The sequence below is a fragment of the Pleurodeles waltl genome, chromosome 5 (genome assembly GCF_031143425.1).
Source record: "Pleurodeles waltl isolate 20211129_DDA chromosome 5, aPleWal1.hap1.20221129, whole genome shotgun sequence".
Taxonomy (NCBI): domain Eukaryota; kingdom Metazoa; phylum Chordata; class Amphibia; order Caudata; family Salamandridae; genus Pleurodeles; species Pleurodeles waltl.
Genome location: NC_090444.1, coordinates 261,754,479 through 261,780,445, shown reverse-complemented (window position 1 = coordinate 261,780,445; position 25,967 = coordinate 261,754,479). Strand labels below are relative to the sequence as shown.

At 43.6% G+C, this 25,967-nt stretch overlaps 1 protein-coding gene across 4 annotated transcripts in view; it reads left to right on the top strand.

Moving 5' to 3' along the window:
• The window catches only part of THADA (THADA armadillo repeat containing), a 1,551,972-nt gene that overhangs the window by 97,318 nt on the left and 1,428,687 nt on the right, over positions 1–25,967 (top strand). For all 4 annotated transcript variants that reach the window (XM_069233992.1, XM_069233989.1, XM_069233988.1 and 1 more), the window contains exons 5-8: positions 1,726–1,856; positions 3,489–3,637; positions 16,531–16,563; positions 17,490–17,538. In XM_069233992.1, coding sequence (XP_069090093.1) covers positions 1,726–1,856; positions 3,489–3,637; positions 16,531–16,563; positions 17,490–17,538 — 362 coding nt within the window. The remainder of the gene's footprint in view (positions 1–1,725; positions 1,857–3,488; positions 3,638–16,530; positions 16,564–17,489; positions 17,539–25,967) is intronic.

Genomic DNA, 25,967 nt, shown 5'->3' with positions numbered 1-25,967 from the left:
CTATGTGGGGACTTCAGAGACAAAAGAAAGATGTGTGATGGGAAACTTCGAACAGCAACCTGGGGGCCTGTATTCTTAGTCTCTCTCCCAATGTCCAATCTGTGGTCATTCATTCTGTGTTTGGTGAATGTTTGTCCGTGCTTTGCGCTTGAGACCATGGAAAGAGAGGATTTCATTAAATTGAGTTTTCCCAAACTGTGTGTCCCATTAGACTGCTTCATCTCTTTTTAGGGCCTAGTTTTGCTGGGATGTGGTTAACCATAATGCACTGATACTGGCGAGCTACTACTTGGTAGAATCCCTGTGACAGAGGAGTCTTGTGACTCCCACTTGTGATTCTTGATTTGGTCCCAGGGTCCCTGGTAGAGTTTGCAACTTGTTTCACTCTCCTTAATGTTCTGCTATGAGAGCGAGGCCCTTCACACTGCCATTGTTGTACTTGATAACGAAAACAAGTATTCAAACTGAGTTTGTGACCTTGGACGGGGTTTCAAATAGTTGTATAAAATTAATCTCAAGAAACACAAAATCACCAGTTAGGATGTTTGAAAACGCTCGAGAACACTCAGCACTGGTTTTCTCCTCCTTTTTCTGGTAAATGAAAGCCAGCCAGGACATATTTATGCTGGACGTTTGCGTCTGTTTGTTTTTTTCCCCTTTCTTATGCCCTAGCTGACTAACCTGTGTCGGGTCTAAAAAGTATTTGGCGGCTCAGATTGTGCGCAGTTGGTGATTTGCTTTGAAACAAATAAGAAGAAAGGTCTGATCTGAGACAATTGTAGTTATCTACAGATATCCTTGTTCTAAATTTATTTTTTCAATATACAGTCATCTCCATGCTGGTGTGTGTCACCAAGAGTTCACTGTGGTATTTGTGGTTGTAATAATGTATGGATCAGTGTTGTTGGGATAAGAGAAGCAGACTGCCGGGTGGGAAGAGTCTCATTTGGAAAGACATGATCTTCTTTTTAACGAAGTGTATGGGCTTATCCCAAGATTTAAAAGACAGAAAGAATGCTTGAGAGAATACTATATTAGGTGCAGTGCTTGAAATGGAAAAATAGAAGTGCGGGTACTCCCTACCGGGGTACCTGCTTGTTTCTGAGAAGTGCCGGTACTCTACAATTAAAACTATTAAGTTTTTCTTAAGAAGTGCAGGTACTCTCCCTCTCAAAATAAAAAAGTGCCGGCACTACCGGCCATTTAAAGCACTAATTTAATATATGTTTATACTAAGTGTCACCCTTTCCTTTGTTTGAACTTGATGTTAAAGTATGGCACTACAGCTTCTGAATTTTATTTAAAAACATATTTGCAAATAGGGCAATCAGCCCTGATCACCCCCAAGCATGAGCAGGTGGACAAGCAGAAATACGGTGGATATATATATATATATATATATATATATATATATGTGTTACCATTTAATAAATGTGGTTTCTGGAATTTCGATACTTCATCTTGTTCATTTGTTATAGTCAGCACCCTCTGCAACCTTAACTACCACTAAAAGCTTGTTTTCGGCACTTAGTCAAATATACTTCTTTTTTAGTATAAAGTGTCTGTAAATCCAGGTTTTCCCCTTGTTCAGTGCCGTACTGTATTTGTGCACGTATTCAGAATGCAATATGAAATGGAATGCAGTCTACCAGAATGCCTTGTTTGCTTTTTAAATTTACTTGCAAATAAATGTAACTATAGCCCTTTTCTGCTTTTTTACTATAGGTTGCACCTTTCCTGGAGGAGCAGCACAAATCCTCCATCTGCCCTGCCATGATTCAAAATTGTCTGGAGGTTTTAACAACAATGTATTTTTCAGTTGACTCAAAGAACCCATTGAAGAAGGTGTTATCCAGGTATAGATAAATATGTTGGAATTATTTCAATTTCCTAATAGAAATGTTCCCATTCAAGTCCGGAAGCCATGAGTAGGGCTACGATATGGGGTGTTTCGAGCATGTTTGTCACCAGGAATTTTTTATCGGACGTGTTGGGAGGGGGAGAACTAGTGGCCTGGCTGTTGTATTTATTTATTTAAACAGTGTATTGAAGTGCACTTTTTTTTACATCCACTACTGATATGTGATGTATTTATGTGAACTCTACTAATAAAAACAAAAAGAAAGGTTCCCATTATGCGCTCTCAGCCATTTTGCAACAGTATACTCCAAGGCAGTTTCACGGGTTCATCCGTCGAAGCAGTGTTCACCAAAGGGACCACGTCCACGGATTAAGTGTTTGACATGCAGTACTTATGCAGTACTTAATTGCCGGATGTGGTCCCTTTGCCGAACACAGCTTGTGTGACCGAACCCTTGACTCCTCACATTTGACTCTGACCCTATCATAGGCCAGCGAATACTCATGCCTCGACTCAAACAAAACCATTTCATCTAAGGTTACCTTGGATGCTTGGTCGTATTTTCCGACGCTGTTGTCCTAATTGCTTCCATATGCTTTCCTTAAACAATTCTGCCCTGAGGAAGCCTGTGATGAGGTGAAGCTTGTTGACTGTGCTTGTTTGCATATACTGATGAAGAATATGAATACAAGACAAACAGAGAGGACCTACTTGTCTTGTTTTTGCTTTCTGAACAACTTTCTCTGGTTTTTGTTGCCTCTCTACTATGTTCAAATGTCTTTAGTGTCTGACCATTTGGTAGCTGGTCTCTAGAGATGGGCAACAATTTCTTAGAACCCAGTGATTACTTCACGTGGTGCAGCTATAGGTCCCCTAGTTGACACACTTTGTTTAATTAGTCCAACTGAGCAGGCTTTCTAAAGGGTTTCTCACCCACTAATTGGACCTTCTTATTGTCTGGCTTGATAGTGCAGCTCTTGCCAGACAATTATGTGAGAACCACCAGGAGAGGGGTTTTGGCTCCTCCCACGTTAGGAGCTAGGAGGACATGTTTTGATTGGACAGAAGTTGTGTGCTTCCACAAACAAATTGTGTGGCCTCCTCACTGCTGTGATTATTTTGTTTTATTTATCGGGCTGCCTGAGGTAGATCTTTCAGGGCAGACATATGTCTTAGTAATGTTATTAAAGTGTCTTAAGTAACTGGATAGTTTATGGAGTTTTTCCCCTGGCAGCAGCACTAGGAGGAGAAGGCAGTCATTAACGTACATGTATTTTTAGGTCTGGCTTGCAAGTGCATTCACAAACCAAACTATTTATATTGCCAATGCCTGTTCCATTTCCCGTTGGACAGGTGGGTAATAAGAAATACCCAGAGTTAGTTTGTGAATGTGAAATGTGCAGAATTATCATGTATTGCTGCAAAATATATATTCTGTAATACATAGTACGTATCAAATATTGCATCTTTCTTTTCAAAGCAATTAGGTGGATGACCATATGTGTTTTCGAGGCCAATTTGTGGTTTCGTTTGCCAGAAGTTGATAGCGCCACCTGTCAAATTCTAACATTTCCTTCTATGTCATTTGTGTTTTAACTTTTCCCTGTATTTCTGTTTTCTGCTGCAGCTCTTTGGACAGCTTCCATCAGCACTTTAGCACAGAAGCTTGTTACAGCTTCACGAGCTACCTTCGAGAAGAATTACACATTGCAGAACATTCCGTGCACAGACAGGTGTTGGATAATCTTTCCTGCTGCATGGAGAACTTCCCTCTAGGTAATGTATCTTGTCACACTGCATCATCAGACTGCCACGTGCCTGTTTGCTGCCGAGCGATCAGTAACTCCAGGGACCGGCTGCTGCTGCACTTGCCACAGCCAGCTGACATTACAGTTTTTTATCTGGACCGAAACAGAAAAGAAAGAAATGTTTTTCTGTTTAGAATTTCAACTCCGGTTTTGCAGGCAGAGTATCGACAGTACCACCTGAGCAACTATCCTGCTGCCCATTTATGTATGTATGTATGTATGTGTGTGTGTATGTATGTGTGTATGATATAGCACAGAAGGCAGCAGAGTGCTCTACCTGGTCTTTGATAGCCTTATATTCGGTTTGTATTTAAGCCATAAAGTGAATACAATCCAAAAATACAAATTTGAAAATTTTGTCAGTCCCCCACGGTCATATATAAGTAACTCTCTGTAATTAGAGTTGTTCTTTAAATTACTGTTTTTTTTTAATTCTCATTGCTACAAAAGCAAAATTCATGAGACAAACACAACATTATATTAAATCTAGGAATTTAAGAACAATAAGAGCTGGTTTACATTGATTAAAATTCGTAATAAAAGTTTTAAAAAGTGTGCCCTAGGAACATCATAAAGCTCGCAGAAAAAGAAAGCACATAATGCTTTGTAATGTCTGTCCGTCGCAAGGACAATGTGAACTTGGTCTGTGCCATTCTCTCATGCTAGGGAAGGCAACAAGCGGTGAATAACATATAGAAATGGTTAAACATCTTCACTTACTAAAACTAAAGTATGAGCACAGCTGTCTAGTCAACGTTTTAAATCATATTTTGAAAAGTCTAGTATCTTGTATAGTTCTTAACAGTGTCAGCCAAGTACATGTTTTAATACACTTCAGCCAGGGTATTTTAAAAGCATGATCAAGTAAAAGGCAGTCCAGAAAGAGAGCTCTACTAAAACTTGTTTCTGGTTTGGACCATATTGCTCGCCACAACTGAAAAGGGCATAGTCATACCAAATCTTCCAAGTAAAACAGTCCTAATTTGTTATGGCATATAGAGGAAGTAGTACTTTGGCGAACAGCAAGTAATCTTCTTATAAAGGCATTCTCCACTTTTCGTAATTGCGAACTCTGTGCATATCTCCATACACCAGGGCCACGTGTAAGAGGTGTAAGAAATTTGCTTTTACTTGTACAACTATTGCACATCTCCTTAATGCAGAGTTCTTCAAACCGTTCCTTAAAGCAAAATAGCATGCATTTCAAAACTAAAAATAAAAATACAAAGTTTTTTTGTTTTTTTGTTTAGTTTTTTAGAGTGGGCAGTGTTCCGTGGGGCCACTGCCTGCTTTGAAAAAAACATTGGTGCCCCTTTCCCGTTTGCGAATGGCTTACTACCAATTTGAAGTTTGTCGTAATCTGCGAATGTTTTGCGCCTGCATTCCCAGTTGGAAAACATTCTACATAACAGTGTGGCTCGCTACTAGGAAGGGATGCCCTTAACACGCCCCTTCCTAATTGCGACTAGCAAACCCTGTTTTGCGAGTCAGTTATAGGTTACTGACTTGCAAAATAGAGTTGTTATATGCCAAAGCGCATTTTACCGGTCGCAAGCGGCCCAATGTTAAAAGGCTTTGTACTTTTAGCCCAATGCTCTTTATAAACCATAATAGTTCCACCAATTTGCCCACACCTCTTTATGTTTCTGTAGGTGTCCTCTGAATCGGTATCTTTTGTCTCTTTAAGTTTAGCACGCCAGTCAAATGTAGTTCTCCGACTCACTAGACAGTGGGTGGGGGGATGGCATAGAACTACAGTGTTTCGCAATGTCTCTTTTAGCAAGCACTGTTCCAAAACCCAATAAGGTTCAATCTCCTTGTATTCCCTTAAAGTTGTTATCTATTCCCAGGAAAGTAATTCTCGGGGGAGGTGGTACCACTTGTTCCCCCAGGCTACATGGGCGTCATTCGGTTCTGCATAGCATTGTCAGCGTCGTGCGCGCCGTAGTGATGTCGCAGTCACCTATATAGGTGCCACCTGGGTGCACTGCATAATTTCTTTTCGTTCTGCACCCGTTAGTGCAGATCCAGTAAGAACTATCCCTCTGGTGGTTTTTTACAGAATTTTTGGGATGTTTTGCCGAGATATTTTTGCTGTGTGTCGAGGATGTCTTCTAGAAAGACCGGTTTAAACTGTGTGGTGCTTGTCACTGCGGCATGTCAATTACAGACCCCCATCAGGTCTGTTTGTGGTGTCTCGAGCACGACTCCAAGTTGTGCTCGGATTGCCGGACCATGGCGCTGAAAGCTTTGAGGGAGCAGTCTCTGAAGCTGCTAGGGCCCCAGCAGGTGACACCGTGTAATATGCGACTCTTCAGAAGTTGCAGTCCATTTGAGAGGGAGGTCGATGGACCGTTCCAGGAGCCCAAAGTCCTCTTTGTCCTTTCAAAGTCCTCGGTATACTCGTGTAAGAGGCAGCCAACGCGACGAGTAAGGAACATCGGCGTTCCCAGCATGGCTCCAAGGAGCCTTTGCCTGTTTTGGCTTTGCTCCTCCCCCAGTTCCCAGGAGCCAAAGCTACCCCTGCCCAGGTAAGAGAGTTTATCCAGGCCATGCTCCACGTATTTTGGCAGGCTGGCCCCTCTGGCATGCATTTGGGCCCCATTGGGCAGGAGTGGGGGCCCCATCAGGTTCTTCACCGATGGTTTTGACCTCAGATCCTTTGATCCCCCACGGATCTGATCTCAGTACTTGTACTAACGTAAGTCGTGCCAATGTGATCTGTCCTGACGCCGATACTCCAGGTGCCGTCGGCACTGACCATTGGCACCAACCCGGCACATTCTGACCCTGTGGGTCAGGTAGCTAGTGGTCAGCCACAACCACCAACCCTCCCTCCCCCCACAGCTTCCACGCCCTTCTAATCATCATCCGCAAAACCATGGGTGCCCGATGGGTGGGGAAATCCAACATCATCTCCACTGCTGGCGGTCCATCGTACCCTCCTCCTATTACTCCAACACACAATTGGCTGACGGAGGATCATTTGACCTTGCTTTGTGAAGAAGTCATGGCTCTCTTGGCCAAGGGAATCATAAAGACGGTTCCAATATCAGAAGTAGGCAGGGGTTGTTATTCCTGCTACTTTCTGATACCCAAAAAGAGCAAGGGTCTTTAGGCCTATCCTAGACTTCCTAACCGACAATCTCTTCCTCAAAAAGGAGAAATTTAAGATTCTCACTTTGGCTCATCTCTTGTCCCCACGAGACCAAGGAGACTGGATTGTAGCATTAGACTTGCTGGGCACCTATTCCCATCCTGCCTGTCCACAGATGTTACCTGCGGTTTACGCTTACCAGCGTCCCTCACGTGTTCATCAAGGTGATGGTGGTGGTCGCAGCTCATCTGCGGAGGTCAGGGGTGCCAGTCTTCCCTTATCTTGACAGCTGGCTGCTTGAAGGCAGGTTCGGCCTAGTCTGTTGTCTCCCACCTTCATTTTATGGCAGACCCCTATCAGCGTGCCAAAGTCACACCTGACTCCCTCTCAGACGCTCCAATTTGTTGGAGCTGTTCTGAACACAGTGCAGTTGCGGGCCTCTCCTCCCGATCAGTGAGTCCAGGATATTCGGGTTATGATACCGATGTTTCAGCCTCTTTCCTGGGTTTCAGTGAGAATGATTATGGGGCTGCTGGGCCTAATGGCTTCCTGTATCCTGCTTGTAACTCATGCCAGATGACTTATGCAGGCTCTGCAGCGGGACTTGAAGTTACAGTGGGCACAGCATCAGGGGAATCTCTCTGACATAGTCCCGATCTTGGAGGAAACTGCAAAAGTCCTGCAGTGCTGGTTAACGAACCACAATTGGATCAGAGGCAGACCCCTCCCTCTTCCCCAATCAGATCTCATAGTAGTGACAGATGCATCACTTCTGGGTTGGGGTGGCCACCTGGGAGAGGTGTAGATCAGAGGACTCTGGTCTCTGGCGGAATCGAGGCTCCACATCTTCTTACTGGATCTCCAAGCGATTCGACTGGCATTAAAAGCCTTCCTTTCTTCCATCAAGGGACAGCTAGTGCTGGTGTTCCCAGACAACACCAAAGCCATGTGGTACTGCAACAAACAGGGCGGGTGTGGTCGTGAACCCTATGTCAAGAATCCCTCGATGGCTGGAACAGCATCGCATATCCCTGGTGGTTCAACACCTGGCAGTTTCTCTGAACGCTAGGGTAGATGAACTCAGTTGCCATTGCCCAGCAGCTCACGAGTGGCGTCTCCATCCCAAAGTATGGGCACAAGGTCTCATTCAGAAGTGGGGAGAGCTTTGGTTAGATCGGTTTGCCTCCGAAGAGAACGCGAAGCGCCAACAATTTTGCATGCTGGAGTTTCCAAGGCGGCTTTACTTCAGAGACACTTCATCTAGAGTGGAGCTCAGGCCTCCTCTTCGACTTTCCGCCCATACCACTTGTGTCCAGAGTTATCAAGAACAACTGGACCCAAATCATTCTTGTGGGGACTGAGCATGGAGAGTCTGGTATCCCGAGCTGATCAGCATGAGCATCGATCCTCCTATCAGGCTTCCCCTTCGAGAGTATCTTCTGTCGCAGCCGCAGGGGAGGATCCTCCATCTGACCCTGTCAACTCTCTGCCTTCTTGCCTGGAGATTGAGCTGTGGCAGTTGACAGCCTTCGCTCTTCCATCCTGAAGTCTGTAATGTAATTTTAGCAGCCAGGCATTTCTCCACCAAGATGGTGTACGCCATTCTCTGTGTAAGGATCTGCTATACTTTTGCTAAAAAGCAGCCTCCTGAGGGCGTGAGGGCCCATTCCACCACAGGAGAAGCTGAGACCACTGTTAGCACGTGGAGTCCCAGTCCTGGGCATCTACCAGGCAGCAATGTGAGCATCCCTGCCAACATTTATCAAGCACAACTGCCTGGATAGTCAGGTCCTCAGGGACAACCATTTTGACTGTTTGGTCGCTGCTGGGTATGGTATTACTTGGGTATATATTCTAAGGTAAGGAATCTGCATCAAGATAGTCTCTACCAAATAAACAAGTCACTTACACTTGTTAACACACTATCTGGTAAGGGCAATATCTAGTTGCAGGTTTCTTACCAACCCCCCCATTTCTCCTCACTCTGTGGACAAATTTCTAGGCTTAAGGATGATCCCTTTCAGGGCCCTAGTTTGGACATATCAAAGTCAGTACACTTCATGGCTCCGCACTCCTGGTGTGGAAAGGTGTGAAAAGTAACTGACGCTCGCAGGAGAGGTGGCGTCTGTATAGGTAAGGGCAACATCACTCTGGCGTTTAAGACGCTGTGTGGAACTGAACAAAGCCACTCAACCGCACGCAGGGGTACTGCTCACGAAAAATTCCTGCCCATTTAATTCTTGTTCTGTTTTGTCCAGAAGCTTCAATATCCCTGCTGTGGCTGACACCTTACTTATATTAGGAGCTACATTAATTATACCCTACCTAAATTGTGGTCACACGGGTAGTGTGGGGTAGCTCCATAACCTTGAGTTAAATTTTATTAGGCAATGTGAAGCCAAAATAATTGTGGTGACAGGCCCTCCCTCTCCCTTAAGTGTGTGGATCAGCTTTGATACACGTGATCCAGCTTCGATACACAAGTGTATTCATAGCCTCCCCATTCTGACCATACAAAAAATGAGTGTGTCCTCCCCCACCCTATTTCTACTATACTAGGTACCTCTTGTATACGGAGTGGGCATAGATAAACAATAACATCCGCTGCCCAGATGATGTATACTTTTTTAGTACTGGAGCAGAAACAAATCCCTAGGTCAAAGGCATCTGTCACGCCGACTCTGCGATTATTAAAACAATTATTGTAAAAGTTTACGCTCAATACCCTGCCCTTGCAGAAAGAGCCAAGCTTAAAAGCTGGTAAAAGGGTGTGTCTAAATTAATACACATCATTTTCTTTGGTAACAAAAGTGAGACGAAAGTAGCTAGGCCACTCTTTGCCCTTTCTTACGGAGTTGGAACTGCTGAAGAGTTACGTTTTGAACCCTACCACAAAGAAAGTATCCTGTGACCATGTTTCTTGCAGGCATATAAAGTTAAACCCTTTAAGCTGAATCAACCAGTCACTGTTATTCAGCTTCTTCACTACCCAGCTACATTCCATGACACTAAGGACAGCAAGTCCTTAACATGTGGATCATGCTATGAACTATTTTCACAACTAGTAGATGGAAGTAGTCCATTTTTGGTAATCACACTGTTTCCCAGCATTCACATTGTTGGCTGCATGTTTATTCTTTCCTGTATGTACTTTACTAAGTCATTCTAGGTCATTAATTGTATTTAGGCGATTATAGTGGTTATAGGTCTTCACACTACAGTAGGATTCATTGACCACCTGTGGCTCTATCCTCATGATGGTCGCACATGATTTAGTGGAAACTGTGGGTCTATAGAAGAACCCAAATGGTACAACTTTCTTCTGGGGGGGTAGTGTTGGATAGGGATTAGAGGTGTTAAAGATGTAACCTACAAAATTTGGATTTGGACAATGACAACTATCCAGTTCCGATGGAACACTCCTTACCAATAAAATTCCTTAGATAAATGTTGTGTTGTCCCTTTACCCAATCTCATCAAAAGCCAGTGAGTGGTCTTATTTTTTAATGCTGAATATGTCTCCCGTTGTGTACGTGAGATAGATAGACCATCTTTTAAAATCGGGACATAGGGTTTATCTTCAGGCAACAACTTCAATGCAACTCTAGTGTGATAAGTGTTATTTTCTAGTGTCAGTTTGATGCTCCTCCTCGTCAAGCTGTAGCCCCTAGTAATCAGCTTAGCATCTTATTTGTGGCCATTTCAGGTTCCCCCTTAAGGTCTTTTACGTTGTATGATTTGTCCAGTAGAGCTGGCTAAATGATGTGTCTGGATTGAAGGTAACTTGTTTGTTTTTAGCGCAGCCCGAGCAGTACGCCTCATTATTCTCCTCACGCATACTCCGTAGACTGATTATATGCTAAGAAAGGTTACCTGCAATACACTCTATTGATTCCAAACTATTCATAGCAAATATAAGTATTGATTTTAGATACTCTTCCATTACTGCTATGCAACTGTCCCAGTTAAAAAAGGGTGCAGTGTCCGGGAGATTGAATCCTGGAGTTGGAAAAAGCCCTGTCCTCCCATCACTAGGGCACTTTCTCGATACAGAGTTTCATTTTTGCTGCTTATCTCGCAGTGTCTCTTTTCTTTTTTAAAGTTGGTGATTTGTCTGTCATATCTGGAGAGATGCTGATATTACAAAGTTTAGGTTGCCCCTCTTTCACAACACAAGGCTTAATCATTAGTGTTTGCACTGTGTTTGGACCACCATGTGCTACGGGCTGCTCCTTTCCAAGTATTGTCCCCTTAAGCGTTATGTTAAGCACCTCATTCATTGCATGCTGGGTAAGCTCCAGCCTTCTCTCTACATTCTCAGTTTCTGTACATGGTCAAAGCATGAAGTCAACCAATAAGAGGAGATGGAGCTGGGTTAAGGATGTTTGATGCATTGTTATGTACTATTCTTTATAGAGGTGAGTCTTCAACTCTTTCCTAAATTGGAGCAGCGTGCGGCGGTCCTGTAGGATACAGGAATGTTGTTCCATCCTGTGTGCATCGATGGAAAAGTTCTGCTATCTTGTTTGTAAACTTGCACTTCTTAGTCTGCTGTCTGATGGTGCCCTGGCTGCTGGCATGCTGAGAGTGTGTGTATTCACTGCAATGACACCCATTCAACATAACAAGCTAGAAGCACAACTTTTTTCCTGAATGAAACACTGAGGCTGATGTGGATTTGAATACTCGACAACTAATTAAAATTATAAATTTTGCCACATTATTGATTAATTGTTCATTCTGTCAGTATCTTTTCCTAATGATGATTTCTTTATAAGGGAATCCTAAATTTGCTTTGTTGGTTTCCCCTGTTATTCGGTATGCTCTGTGAGAAAGACTGGTAGTGCAGTATGGATGAAGAGTTTATTTCCTCAAGCTCAAAGACTGCTGTTGAAATGTTTCGGTGCTGTCTTTGTATATGCATGTTTTTCTTGATTTTCTACAAAGGTTTTTGAAATGGTAACTTCATGCTCAAACTTCATATGGACATTTTTACATATCTATGATATTAGAAATGGTAATTTAGCCAGAGGTGACTCAAATTGCCACAACAGTGTGGCTGTTTTTAAATGGATACTACTGCCTGCGATATTGGATTTATTTGCTCCAAATAACATTTTACAGATTTTACTATAAATGCTAAAGCAGTACTGCACTGCTGTTTTAATTATTTGGAAAAATTGTCAGTGAATCATTGTCTATTTCAAAACCATGAAATCAGCAGTTGGTGTAAATAATAATTGTAGAGGTTTGCTTCTTTGCACATAGTTTATATTGCTGTTTTCTGGGCACAGTGGCATACACCCCCCACATATTATCAAGAATAACTGAATCTTTAATGATAGCTAATTTAATACTTTTTAAGTAAAACATGTTAACATTAGCATGGCATACGCCACAGTAATTAATAACGGTTTAAGCTATAGCTTTGGTCATATATTAAATGTTTATGCATAAAGTTCCTTATACGGTTGCTGTATCATTGTTGCCCAAGTAACTTCATGACATTTATTTTAATTTCAATTAACCTGAGCTCATCCACATACATTAAAACACAGATGACCACCGGAATATTTGCTTAGTTTTTACAGAAATTGCTCCTCCCCATGGATAAAAGTTTTTGTGAATTGGAACTGAAGACTGAATACAAACGTTGTTTGTATCACCCTTTCTACCATGCCCCAGTGTCACGTTGCACATTAAATAAAAAACGTAAAACTTTCAGGTCCTTCATTTTAGTCCATTTTATGTTTTCAGTGTTATCCAGGAATGAGTACCGGAAGCCATAATATATTTCGAGGTTGTCCTTGATCTTTTAAGAGACTTTTTCTAGGACATAGTCCATAATTCAGACTTAAACAAACCAAGTTTCTAAGCTAGAGACCTTATACCTGCAAAGAAATAAATGGATTGTCTGCAAATAGACATTTAGTTGTAAGCTGTTCACAGGTTGATATTAGAAGGTACATTTGTGGGCCAGGAGCACCGAAATGCACGTATTGTAGATTATATGGGACTCAGCACTTCAGCTATAGTTCAAATTGTTGTTAGGACCTATTCCAACGTTATTTCTTTCTGAGGCTCTTACACAATGTATGCATATGATTACACAGCATACCTGACTTTCTCCATTGAAGATGGGATTCTTTTTCAAAACTTGGTTCCTTTCACTCAAAACAATACATGTGACTTTGGTATCCTTATGAATATTCATCCCAAGAGCTGTCATCTACTTCCATGCTAAAGTCAGAACTCTATTAGTTGATAAGTGTAAGAAGTGGGCTCTGTATGCACTATTTCAAAGTAAGGAATAGTATGCACAGAGTCCAAGGGTTCCCCTTAGAGGTAAGATAGTGGCAAAAAGAGATAATACTAATGCTCTGTTTTGTGGTAGTGTGGTCAAGCAGTAGGCTTATCAAAGGAGTAGTGTTAAGCATTTGTTGTACACACACAGGCAATAAATGAGGAACACACACTCAGAGACAATTCCAGGCCAATAGGTTTTTGTATAGAAAAATATATTTTCTTAGTTTATTTTAAGAACCACAGGTTCAAATTTTACATGTAATATCTAATTTGAAAGGTATTGCAGGTAAGTACTTTAGGAACTTTGAATAATCACAATAGCATATATACTTTTCAGATAAAACACATATAGCTATTTTAAAACTAGACACAGTGCAATTTTCACAGTTCCTAGGGGAGGTAAGTAATTGTTAGTTCTTGCAGGTAGGTAAACCACCTGCGGGGTTCAAGTTTGGGTCCAAGGTAGCCCACCGTTGGGGGTTCAGAGCAACCCCAAAGTTACCACACCAGCAGCTCAGGGCCGGTCAGGTGCAGAGTTCAAAGTGGTGCCCAAAACACTTAGGCTTCAATGGAGAAGGGGGTGCCCCGGTTCCAGTCTGCCAGCAGGTAAGTACCCGCATCTTCGGAGGGCAGACCAGGGGGGTTTTGTAGGGCACCGGGGGGGACACAAGTTAGCACAGAAAGTACACCCTCAGCAGCACGGGGGCGGCCGGGTGCAGTGTGCAAACACGTCTGGTTTTCAATTGGAATCAATGGGAGACCAAGGGGTCTCTTCAGCAATGCAGGCAGGCAAGGGGTGGGCTCCTTGGGGTAGCCACCACCTGGGCAAGGGAGAGGGCCTCCTGGGGGTCACTCCTGCACTGGAGTTCCGATCCTTCAGGTCCTGGGGGCTGCGGTGCAGGGTCTTTTCCAGGCGTCGGGATCTGGGAGTCAGGCAGTCGCGGTCAGGGGGAGCCTTGGGATTCCCTCTGCAGGCGTCGCTGTGGGGGCTCAGGGGGGACAACTTTGGTTACTCACAGTCTCGGAGTCGCCGGGGAGCCCTCCCTGAAGTGTTGTTTCTCCACCAGTCGAGTCGGGGTCGTCGGGTGCAGAGTTGCAAGTCTCACGCTTCTGGCGGGAAATGCTGTTGTCTTTAAGTTGCTTCTTTGGAAACAAAGTTGCAGTCTTGGGTGAACAGGGCCGCTGTTCTCTGGAGTTTCTTGGTCCTTTTAGAGCAGGGCAGTCCTCTGAGGATTCAGAGGTCGCTGGTCCTGGGGAAAGCGTCGCTGGAGCAGTTTTCTTCCGAAGGGGTGAGACAGGCCGGTAGGGCTGGGGCCAAAGCAGTTGGTGTCTCCGTCTTCTCTGCAGGGTTTTTCAGCTCAGCAGTCCTCTTCTTCTTAGGTTGCAGGAATCTGAGTTCCTAGGTTCTGGGGAGCCCCTAAATACAGAATTTAGGGGTGTGTTTAGGTCAGGGAGGGCAGTAGCCAATGGCTACTAGCCCTGAGGGTGACTACACCCTCTTTGTGCCTCCTCCCAAGGGTAGGGGGTCACATTCCTATCCCTATTGGGGGGATCCTCCATCCGCAAGATGGAGGATTCCTAAAAGTCAGAGTCACTTCAGCTCAGGTTGCCTTAGGGGCTGTCCTGACTGGTCAGTGACTCCTCCTTGTTTTTCTCATTATCTCCTCCGGCCTTGCCGCCAAAAGTGCGGCCGTGGCCGGAGGGGGCGGGCAATTCCACTAGCTGGAATGCCCTGTGGTGCTGGAACAAAGGGGGTGAGCCTTTGAGGCTCACCGCCAGGTGTTACAGCTCCTTTAAGGGGGAGGTGATAAGCATCTCCACCCAGTGCAGGCTTTGTTACTAGCCACAGAGTGACAAAGGCACTCTCCCCATGTGGCCAGCAACATTTCTCGAGTGTGGCAGGCTGCTAAAACCAGTCAGCCTACACAGGTAGTTGGTTAAGGTTTCAGGGGGCACCTCTAAGCTGCCCTCTGGGGTGTATTTTTTTTTTTACAATAAAATGTACACTGGCATCAGTGTGCATTTATTGTGCTGAGAAGTTTGATACCAAACTTCCCAGTTTTCAGTGTAGCCATTATGGTGCTGTGGAGTTCGTGTTTGACAGACTTCCAGACCATAGACTCTTAGGGCTACCCTGCACTTACAATGTCTAAGGTTTGGCTTAGACACTGTAGGGGCACAGTGCTCATGCACTGGTACCCTCACCCATGGTTTAGTGCACTCTGCCTTAGGGCTGTAAGGCCTGCTAGAGGGGTGACTTATCTATACTGCATAGGCAGTGTGAGGTTGGCATGGCACCCTGAGGGGAGTGCCATGTCGACTTACTCGTTTTGTCCTCACCAGCACACACAAGCTGGCAAGCAGTGTGTCTGTGCTGAGTGAGGGGTCCCCAGGGTGGCATAAGATATGCTGCAGCCCTTAGAGACCTTCCCTGGCATCAGGGCCCTTGGTACCAGGGGTACCAGTTACAGGGGACTTACCTGGATGCCAGGGTGTGCCAATTGTGAAAAAAAAGTACAGGTTAGGGAAAGAACACTGGTCCTGGGGCCTGGTTAGCAGGCCTCAGCACACTTTCAAATCAAATCAAAACATAGCATCAGCAAATGCAAAAAGTCAGGGGGTAACCATGCCAAGGATGCATTTCCTTACAATAAGTGTTACTGATGTTTTTGCATAGTTGAGAGAGAGGATCAAGTATATATTTGAAATTAAGCGATGAGCTCCTGCAGGAATAAAAAGGGTTCTCACTGATAAGTTTAACTTAAGAGGCAGATGGTCTGTCGTTTTCTACAGTGTTACCCACAGCAGTCTGCCCAAAACAGATTTCCCTCTTGGTAACCAGTACTTTAGGATTTTTTTCCCATCTTTCCACAACAACAAAATCATAAAATGCATTAAAGAGTCCTTTTGTTTTATTTCATAAAGAAACTGTAAGCATCTTTAATGCATTTTATGATTTTGTTCTTGGGGATAAGAATTGCTTAGTTTGTTTGCTCCCGCTTATATTCCTGTGATGGTTCTGTTTTTTTTTTAATCAGTTTGGGGCACCGAAACGGTCTTGCACAAGTGTAATGCAAATATGTTTATTTCTTCTGGTTGAAGGATAAAATATGCTTTAAAGGTAGTTTTGGGGGGTAGGGGGGGGTGTGCACGTTCACGACCAGCAGTAGCAGACCCTCACCGCTCCTCTGTTGGCTTGGAAGTGCTAGCTGAGACCGGGCTGCGAATGCACCGGTGACTGATGGTGTGGTTGGCGGAACGGTGCTGAAAGGTGGGGGCCCACTTTACCGCCGAAGAATAGGACTCGCTGCCTTTGCTTGGGGCCGCGACCACGCGCTTTGCTGACCGCCTGACCTTAACACAACATTATTGAATTGACATGTTTTTGTTCTCTGATGCTTGTAAAACATTGAACAGTTATTATAGAGTTAATTTTTTCATGTTGTATTTTTCAACAGGTTTCACATGTGTGACTGACATATTTATGGAGGGTAAGTTAATAAAGATACATTTCTGATGTATGCAGCGGAAGTATTTGTTTGTCTTTATATATGTTTTTGAAATTATGTTGAGTAATAGTACAGTGATATAGCATATTGTATGCACAGAAAAGGGCAATCGCTGTACTAGCCCAGAGTAAACATGCCAGAGCTATATGTTTTAAAAACATATATTGGAGTAACTGAAAATAGAATGCAACAGTGGTACAATTAACACGATTTTGGAGTCCCGGATAAAAGCTGCTTCTTAAATTAGTCCAGAGGTGTCAAGGCCAACTGTACAATTGGATAATAGTCTTCCTGGTCCCTGTAAAATAACTGGTGAAGCAAAGGCGATTGCAAGAGAAAAGAAAATTCGACTTTGGGCCTCATAGCTTGCCCACATCCTCTTGCTGATTCCTGATCTGTGGACCTTCACTTACCTATTCCACCAGCTTCATTTGCTCCCAGTTCCATGTTGAATAATGACGTTTCTGTGTGCCTCTCCAATCTGCCCACTCTTCTAGCTGATCTGTATGCTGCATGTATGTGCAACTTTGCTATTTAATCTCTGGCATTCTTCCTGGTCTGTTTGTGCTGCTCTGTCTGTTATCTGTCTTTATAAACATTTTGTCTGCAAGGTTTCCCATCCCGTGTCTCAGTCCTGTGACACCTCGCTATAAGTTAACCCTCACCCCTGCACTACTCCAGCAGACAAACTCTTAATGTAACCATGAACTAAAAACAAAATTCATTGCTTTCAGTAAATTCCAGGTAGGCAAGCTGAGTAATTGTTCACCTTTCACTTAAAAGAAAAAACTGAATTTGTTTTTCTTTAAGATGAGTCTTTATCAAATCTGTTTAATCTCCTACCTTGTGAACACATATATTTGAACAATGTGTGTAAAGCTTACATTTTGTTTCTCTTTTGACTTCAGTTTTACAGTATTTGCAAGGGGTCCTTCGTACATTGCAAGACCAAAATAGGCAAGTACTCTAAGTTGGAAGACAACTTTTTGCATTAAACATCTCAATGTGTGTTCTGGGCACCTCTTTCGCAATGTTTTAGAGATGTTATTATAATGCTTTAAATAACTGGGCTAACTGGTTGACTGGTAAGGTTACCCATCACACTCCTTATTGTATTTTGAAACGCTGTATCAGTAGCAAACATCTTTAAACGGAAACCTGCTAGTCTAAGGATGCATCAAAGATTTGTAAATGTCAATCTCGGCAGATTTACCTTGTTAGCAGCCTTCCATGCCAAATAGCCTCTTAAAGTGGATGGGTGTCCTGTTCTTTTTTCTGATTTATAAGGTTGGGGCACAGGAGACTGGGATGAACTGTTTATTGAGGCTGAAGGAGCCGCTCTCAGGGCAGCTGGGTATTGTATGAGTCCTATGTCGGGGTCATGCGACAGCTCAGGCTGCCTCATTTACTAATGTTGGACGCAGGGCCAGCTGCGCTGCTCTGCATGCCACTTGTTTTCACACCTAAATGCCCTGATTCAAGGTGGGCTATAGTGAGGAGGGACTTGGAAAATCCAGGTTACAGAGCTCAGGTAGGCGGGAAGAGATAGGCCTTTGTGTGCCTGGTCACCATTCTAAGGATGACTCGCTAACGGGTGGAGTAGCACATGCCAGCATCTTGGCCATGTCAAGAGTCTGTCAGTGTATGACTTTGCAGTGTCACATAGCCATGAGAGGTGCAATGTCAGGAGTGACTGCAGCTGCTCTGCTTCTGACCTCTCTGCACTTGTTTTGAAATTGAAGAATTATTGTCTTAGCTCGTGGGCGGAAGGCTTCCCATTTTAAAAATGAGGATCCAGATTAGGTGCCAATGAGAGGGAGGTGCACTGAATGTAGTGATGTAGTGTACAAACCTATCTTATTATACATCCCAACTTATCCTTTCATTCGTTCTTTCACTTGGCATCTTTTTTCATTGTGATACAACTCTCAAGACCCTACTTCCCAGGTTACACCTCCTCTATCCACTTGCCTTGACTCCACTGTTTCATTATTTGGAACTGTATCACATGACCCCTTTTGGATGAAAAAGTCGTTTACAAGGTAAAATATGTGTACCCCTGCCTGGAGTGCCCAACTGTACTGTTGTCTGAATCCCTAATGCTGATTCCTTTGTCATAGGGAAACACAGATCATGCATGTGTGCCATGACGTAGGCCTGTCTTGCAGATTGCGGTCTTGTTTGACTGGGAGGGATGCCCAATGTGCTACCTTCATAGTGGTGGAAGGCTACCACATTCATCAAGAGTTAGGCAGCATGAGTGTGGTGGCAGCAGCATACTGTGTTGTGACCATTAGTAGGGAATAGGACCTTTTTTCCCTGTGTTACTGGAATGAGGCCTACAGGCTCACTCACCACCTTAAAAGTTCTGCTGCTGTGCTCTTAACTCACATTTGGTCTATATCAGGTGAGTTGTGGTATGCTGCATAGTGCAGGCTTAGTGACTTTGTGTTAGTTGTATGTGTGCCTGAGAAGGTTACAGTACAAGAACAAAGCAGTAATGTGCAGTGGATGTGTGGTTAGTACTTGTACCGGATGTAATATGCTGAGGGGAATAAGTTGCATGAGTGATGAAGTGCTGTGCAGTGCATGTATAGATAAAGCATGTGCTGAGTATGTATGCTTGCGTGGTGTACAATGAGAAGGGTGAAGTGTTGTGCAGGGCGCACATAGTGAGTGCACTAGCAGTGTTTGTGTGTTTCTAAAGAACCCAACCTGGTTAAATATAGAAAAGCTTCAGTGCTGAACAGTGAGCACAGACTGAGTGTGTGTGCTGGATGCAGGGGGACATGTAATGGTACGTTACATGGAGGACCCTGGGTTCCATTTTGGGAAGCCCAATTCTGCCTGGTAAAGACATGAGTAGGAGAGGATGCCCTCCCAGACAGATTTTTGAATTGCTGCCTTCCTGTGAGCTGGGTGGGGACATCCTAGAGGGAAAAGGAAGAGACTTCTTTTTCAAAAGACTGCACTTTGATTCAGTAACAAAGTGACAAAGAAGGGGCCATGAAGGTAGATGATAAGAGAATTGTAAGGGGTAGGGCTGTGGCGTTTAGGATTAACCTTTTGAGGCACACATCACTGTGGCTGATATCCAGGTGTAAACTGTGGACACTACCATTAATTGTATTGTGGATAATCATCTTAAGAGCCGTGCTTGCTGTGGCAGACCTTTTGCATGAAGAAAGATAAAAAGGAGGCATGCCCACTTCAAAACAAGCAGAACCGCAACATAAAACTTCAAAGACCCAGACTCTAATGGATCTGCCCTGGCTGCCCCCTATGGACCAGGAGGGCGCTGAAGAGGACAACACGTCCTTGCTTGTCTCCAGCCGGGAGCAGAAAGACTGAATGCCCCACCGGGGAGAAATTGTCTTAGTGCATCGCTGTGGGCTGGAAGCTGCTCCCATCAGTGGGGAGAGAAGCTGCTCCACTCCAGAGAAAAACCTGCCCCCGCGCGACTCTGCGAAGTGTACAGTGAGCAGCCTGACTTCTCTGAGCACCCGCTGTAATACCAAAACCTTCCGTGTTGCCGTAGCGGGTGAGACTTGAACTAGGTCCTTTGGGACCCTGGGGGATTCACTTCTAAAGGTACTGTGGCAACATAGACATTTTTGACTGAAATCCCGAAGAGTCAAAAGGGAAGTCTATAGTCTGCCCTAATGTACCACAAACCCTGATGCGGCCAGCGGTGAAAGGAGAATTACTTTTAGACACATTACCCAAAGGAGGTTGGAACAGGGACCATGACCTCATGGGGGATTGTGTTGTTACTTCTGAATGTCGTACAGCGGTGCACGTGTAGAGTTAGAAATAATATCCAACTTTTGTTATAAAAGCAGTTATTTGGCTGGATGTTGATTTATTGCTCCTACTGTTTGATCTTTGAGTTATGTCGTGTATACCTGCCTGTATCTAACCCCACTCCCCCCGCTCCGAGGAAGCCTTTACTGCTCAACCACAGCCACCACTGAGAGTCAAGTGCAGATGGTGTACTTGGCCCAGTAGAGCAGGATCCATAGTAGGCCGGGCCCCAGGACATCAGAAGTAACTGCTGCTTGCCCTGTGGCCTTCTGAAAGGGGTTCTGACAACCCTGCCTCCTTCTTCACCAGATCTACCCTGCGGTGTTCAAGACCAACTCCCTTAGTTTAGCCTGTGAACACTAGAAGTAAGAAGAACACTTTTTACTCCTACTCACAATCTTGCCTTAATCAAACCTGCTATTTGCCCCCTTGCCCCTCCTCTCATAGGCCAGGCTGGCTACCTGAATCTGCTTATAAGCCCAATAGGAAGGGATATCAGCTTTTTATGGAAATGTTGCTACTGTTAACTGTAAATGTCTGTGAATTTTGGGCAATTCTACCTGCCATTTACTAATCTTTACTGCTGCAAGACCCAGTTGTTGTGCCTTCCTGGTTCCCCTCTCCTCATCCTCAACTCCAGTATCCCTGCCTGCCTGCTCTTCCAAATGCAAGTTGTGGATTAGAACTTTGAACACACCCTATCTCTAGCTGCATGCATTTGTTTGTTGCTGGTCAACCATGAGGCTGGGTCTTCAGTTGAGCCTAGGTGCCTGAGAGGGGAATACTTGACGTCACCACCAGCCTGTACTAGCTCTCCCCCCAGGGTATGTCAGTCCAGGCACCGAGCCAAAGGTTGGACACGACAGGAGCAACATCCTTGTTTGGGCCTTGTAGGGGCCAGAAATGGGGCCTATTTAAATATCTATTCACATCAAACCGGACATATCCACAACATGTAATATCCACACAATCTCTCAACAAACATCTGCCAGTCTCAGCAAACAAGGTCATCCCAGCAAACCCTCAACACAAAACAATACCCAGCTCTACAAAATCTCCTACATGTCCCTCTACCCCGATATACATACAAGGACTGTTTCATTGCTACACAAACCAAAACCCTGTGGTAAAACCAAATTGAAAACAACTATCCCCAATATGCACCTACCGCTCACAATAAATATCCATATTTCCTTTTCTTACTAGATCCTTCAGTTAACCAATGGCAGCTCCTTGCCTGTTCTCAAAAACCTCTTATTATAACCTACCCCTACAGAAGCCCCCTCTTCTTACCACCCAAATCTCAGGATAACATGATTTCAACACTCCTACCCACTAATAAAAAGTAAACTACGAAAAATAAACCCAAACACTGCACCACCTTCCTATATAAAACAGGAAAGACATTATTAAACTCCCTTTCATCTCAATATGCTAACACACATCCACTGTGCAGCTAATGTCAACACAGATTACACATGTTCTCTCCCATCTTTATCTTAGAGTTTTCAAACAAAAAAGACACTAACCACTCAATCTAAAAATACACAACAGTAGGACTCACAACCATGTTATTATCCGTTGCAGAATTCAGAGCCATAAAACCAGACCTTCATATTTCTACACCACCTCTATGCCATACTCCTTCCACCTTCCAAAAACACAAAAGAAAGCCACTTTTCATCAGTCTTTGTGACTTCACTTCCCCTTGTCTAGCATTCAGCAGCGCTTTTTAAAGACAACTCCACTGACTATCACCTCAATTTCACCCAGTTTCATCACCCACACACAGACCGTACAAAATACCTTTCAAGCCTGTTGGTTGAGAAGAACAATACCCCCCAAAAAACCTCAATTTCTTTCCTGTTACAGCAAATGCTATCACCAAGAGCACAACTTCGTCAACCAACAATGACAATACTCACTTTACCATAGCACAAAACCACACCATCTCCATAATTGTTTGTTTTATGTACAAGAACAAGTACTGCATCTTCAACTATTGGCAGACACAGAACCTGACTTGCTCTTTATAGTTGAATCATTGCTGGGTTGAAGACATGGGCTCAGTATTGCATGAAGCTGTTCCACCAGGCTCTCAAACTGTTAAACTAAATTGTATAGACAAAAGAGGAGGCAGTTTAGCTGTCCTAGTTGAGGAAACAACTCTTACCAAAGTGGAGGACTTTCCCTCACAAGGTATAGCCCAAACCGTTCCTATAACTTTCTGTTTCCTAACAGTCCATCACCTAGCAATGGTACATTCCTAGACACCTTTCTAGAAACAGTTTCAAACCTATTTGCCAAATACTGAACCTATGCATCCTTAGTGACCTCAGCGTATGGTTTGACAAACCTAATATACCCTACTCCAAAATCCTCACTGGCGTATACACGCTCAACTTACAACAGCTCTTCGCCAAACTCACACACATTGAAGGACACAAATTAGATGTCATTTTTGGCAACCTAGACCTAGTCACATTTCAGAAGGTTACTCTGGTCACTTGGCTAGACCACCACCTGGTTACCTTCCAGAGCAAGATAGCGCAACTCTGTTCACCTGAAACTACATGTCGACCTTGTAACAAGCTGATTTTGGAGGGCCTGGAAACCCAACATACTTCCAAGATAGATTTGGACACAATAAACTCAGTTAAAAAAATGCTAAACATAACAAAAGAAAACACAACTCTTGGATGAATGCAGACCTAAAAAAAGATCAAACAACAAATTATAAAACTTGGCTCAAAAGAAACAAACCTCAGTCCGAAGGATCCCAACTCATTTTGCAGGAATTTTGTCACAAACTGGTAACAGTTTACACAACAAAAGCAGAAATATTGGCTTCATAGTTGACACACAATGCTAACCCTTTTCCAACAAACTCCTTCATGGGTAGGCTAACACATCCTCTGCACTACTTCAACCGCATTTTTGGTTCTTGTGAAACTGAGGAGGTTTGCCTGTTGCCCCTTTGGCTCTTGTCCCGAGCAAATCTTCCAAATAAATTCTCCTACCAACTTCAGTGGCTATTCCATGCGGAACACTGACCAACATCTCCTTAATGATAGGGTTTTTCTCCAGAAGACATATAAAAGGCATGCTTATGCCCATAATTAATGAAAACAAAACGTGGACCTCAAGATACCGGCAACTACAGACCTTTAAGAAAAGGGATAATTCCTAGGAAAACTTAGAAAGAGCTGCCTTTACGCAGATCTAACAATTCATTACTTTAGCAACTTCCCAACTAGATTCAGTCCAGGAAAGGGCACTGAGTTAGTCTTAATCCCCATATGAGACAACCTTAAAAACACAGTAGACTAGAATGGAGCTAGGGCCTTATTTCTCTTGGACCATTCAGCTGCCTTAGACACAGTGGATCATAACTAGGACTCCTGGTTTTATGGTATTTATGTTTTTTTAACATTTCTATCTGTATTTATCCATATATATTTTTGGCAGTCTTATTAGTATTTATCCAAATTTAACTTGTGTTTTAAAAATAAATGGCATCATAAAATAGTATTTTTACATTTAATTAATTGCTAATCATGCACTCATACTTTGATGTCTGTCGCGTTTTAGCACATTAAGCAGGCAACTATAACAAAACACTACACCCACAGGCAAATATTAGCATTTTACACAAATATATGTTAACATTTGCCTCTATTTAAGAAAATCTCATCCTGATTTTTCAACTCTGCATTATGTTTATCTGCTCATCTCTTTTAAAAAAAAAAAAAAAAAACTTTTTATTGGTACCTGTTTTAACAGTGCACAAACATGACATAACATTTACTGTTATGATAAACATTTATATTTCTACTGCATGCCTTATTATTGCAGAGCAATAGTTCTCAAAACTGATAAACAGTTGAAACCAAACAGTCAACATACACAGTGTTGTATCTTCCCATTTATGTTAAGGGTTGTATAGCTGGTATGGTGTGGCTGGGTAATGTCAGCTGTATGAGTAGAAGAGATGATGAGCCAAGTAAGGGTAGTTCAGGGAGACTGCAACTAGTTTGATCTGGGGGGTTATCTTCCCCCAAGTCCTGGTCTAAATCTGCGGGTCCCGGGTGAGGCTCAATCTGAGCTCTGAGGGGGAGGGAGGGTTAAAATAGTCTATGAATCTCTGGGTTACTTCCCTCCAGATCTCAGTTTAGGGGTTGACTGCATGACCCGCATGCCTCTCCCCTCAATAGACCATCCTCTGCTCTAGTCCAGCATCTCCATAGGCCCTCTACCATATTCTAGCCTGATATCAACTTCCAGGTTCTGGCTGTTCATTTTTTTAGCCAGAGGAAGTGCCAGGACTGTCAGTTTATTACCCGCTGTTTTGGGTGCTGGATGGTTAAATCCGCCTAATAGACATATCTGAGGAGTCAGCTCTAGTTCCAGCTCAAGGTACCCACCCAAATAGCCAGTACCACGTTATCAGTGTCCCTGTATCAAGTGACAAAACCATAACATATGGATAAAGTCCTCTGACAGATTAAACCATCTAGGGCATAATCTAGGATCACCTCCAAAGATGTAGCCTATTTTCTTTGGGGGGAGGTAAGTTTGGTGTAAGTAGTTAAACTGTGTGAATTTCATTTATGTATTTCAGGACACCAGTCGTGTGTGAGGCAGCGTCCTGCCCCATTCATTTTCTGATACTTTTTGGCCAAGGTCAGCTTTCCATCTATGCATGAGCTTCAGCAGGTCTATCCTTACCATACCATTACGAACCCTACAAAGCTAGGTTAGCAAGTGTCTTATATCAGCTCATAACAGTAGGTGATAAAAGATCTCATGTTGCTGTGGTTGCTTTGGCCCGAATGCCATTGGCGTGCAAATGTACGGGTCAGGAACTGCCCAACAAATTATGATCTGTGATCATCTGGTTTTAGGGCATAACTTCACTGCTTATTTAACAGTCTCCCACTGTGAGAAGTCCAGCCAATACCCACGGTGCAAATCAGTGTGCCTTAAAAAAGGAAATGTTGCCTCTACCATGTGGCAGTCCAGTCAATGGTGTCACCAAGGAATAAAGAGAACACATTTTCTCCAATACTTCAAGGCTATTTATAACACTTTAGTTATCCTGTTTAAGCTTGTTGATCCTTCTAACAAGAGTGCTATTAAAGACCCTTGGTTGGGTTTCTCACTCAACCCACCCCCCCCAAGATACTCATCTCACCAACACCGTCTCCATCCAGCCACCATGTTATCCACTGTAATTGAGCCACCGAGGAGTAAACTTTAAAATCTGGAACAACCGGATGTGGTTGTGTTTTTAAGAGTCTCGAGAGCAGCTGTCTGCTCGCCACTGTCCGATATCATAATGGGTCCAATCGCCTAAACCACCATTACAGGTTCCAGACTGGCAAACTTATAAAGAGGTGTAATAGTCTAGGAAGTATGACCTTTTTTGTAAGGGCTATAAGTGGCATAATCGGCAGCTGAAGCAATCACTAGAATGCAACCTCAAGGTTCCCATCTCGGAGGTCTATTGGTTCAGTGTATATATTTTCTCCCAGATGCTGGAAAGTGTGTTGGGCCTATGCCATCCTCAGCGCATCCTAGTC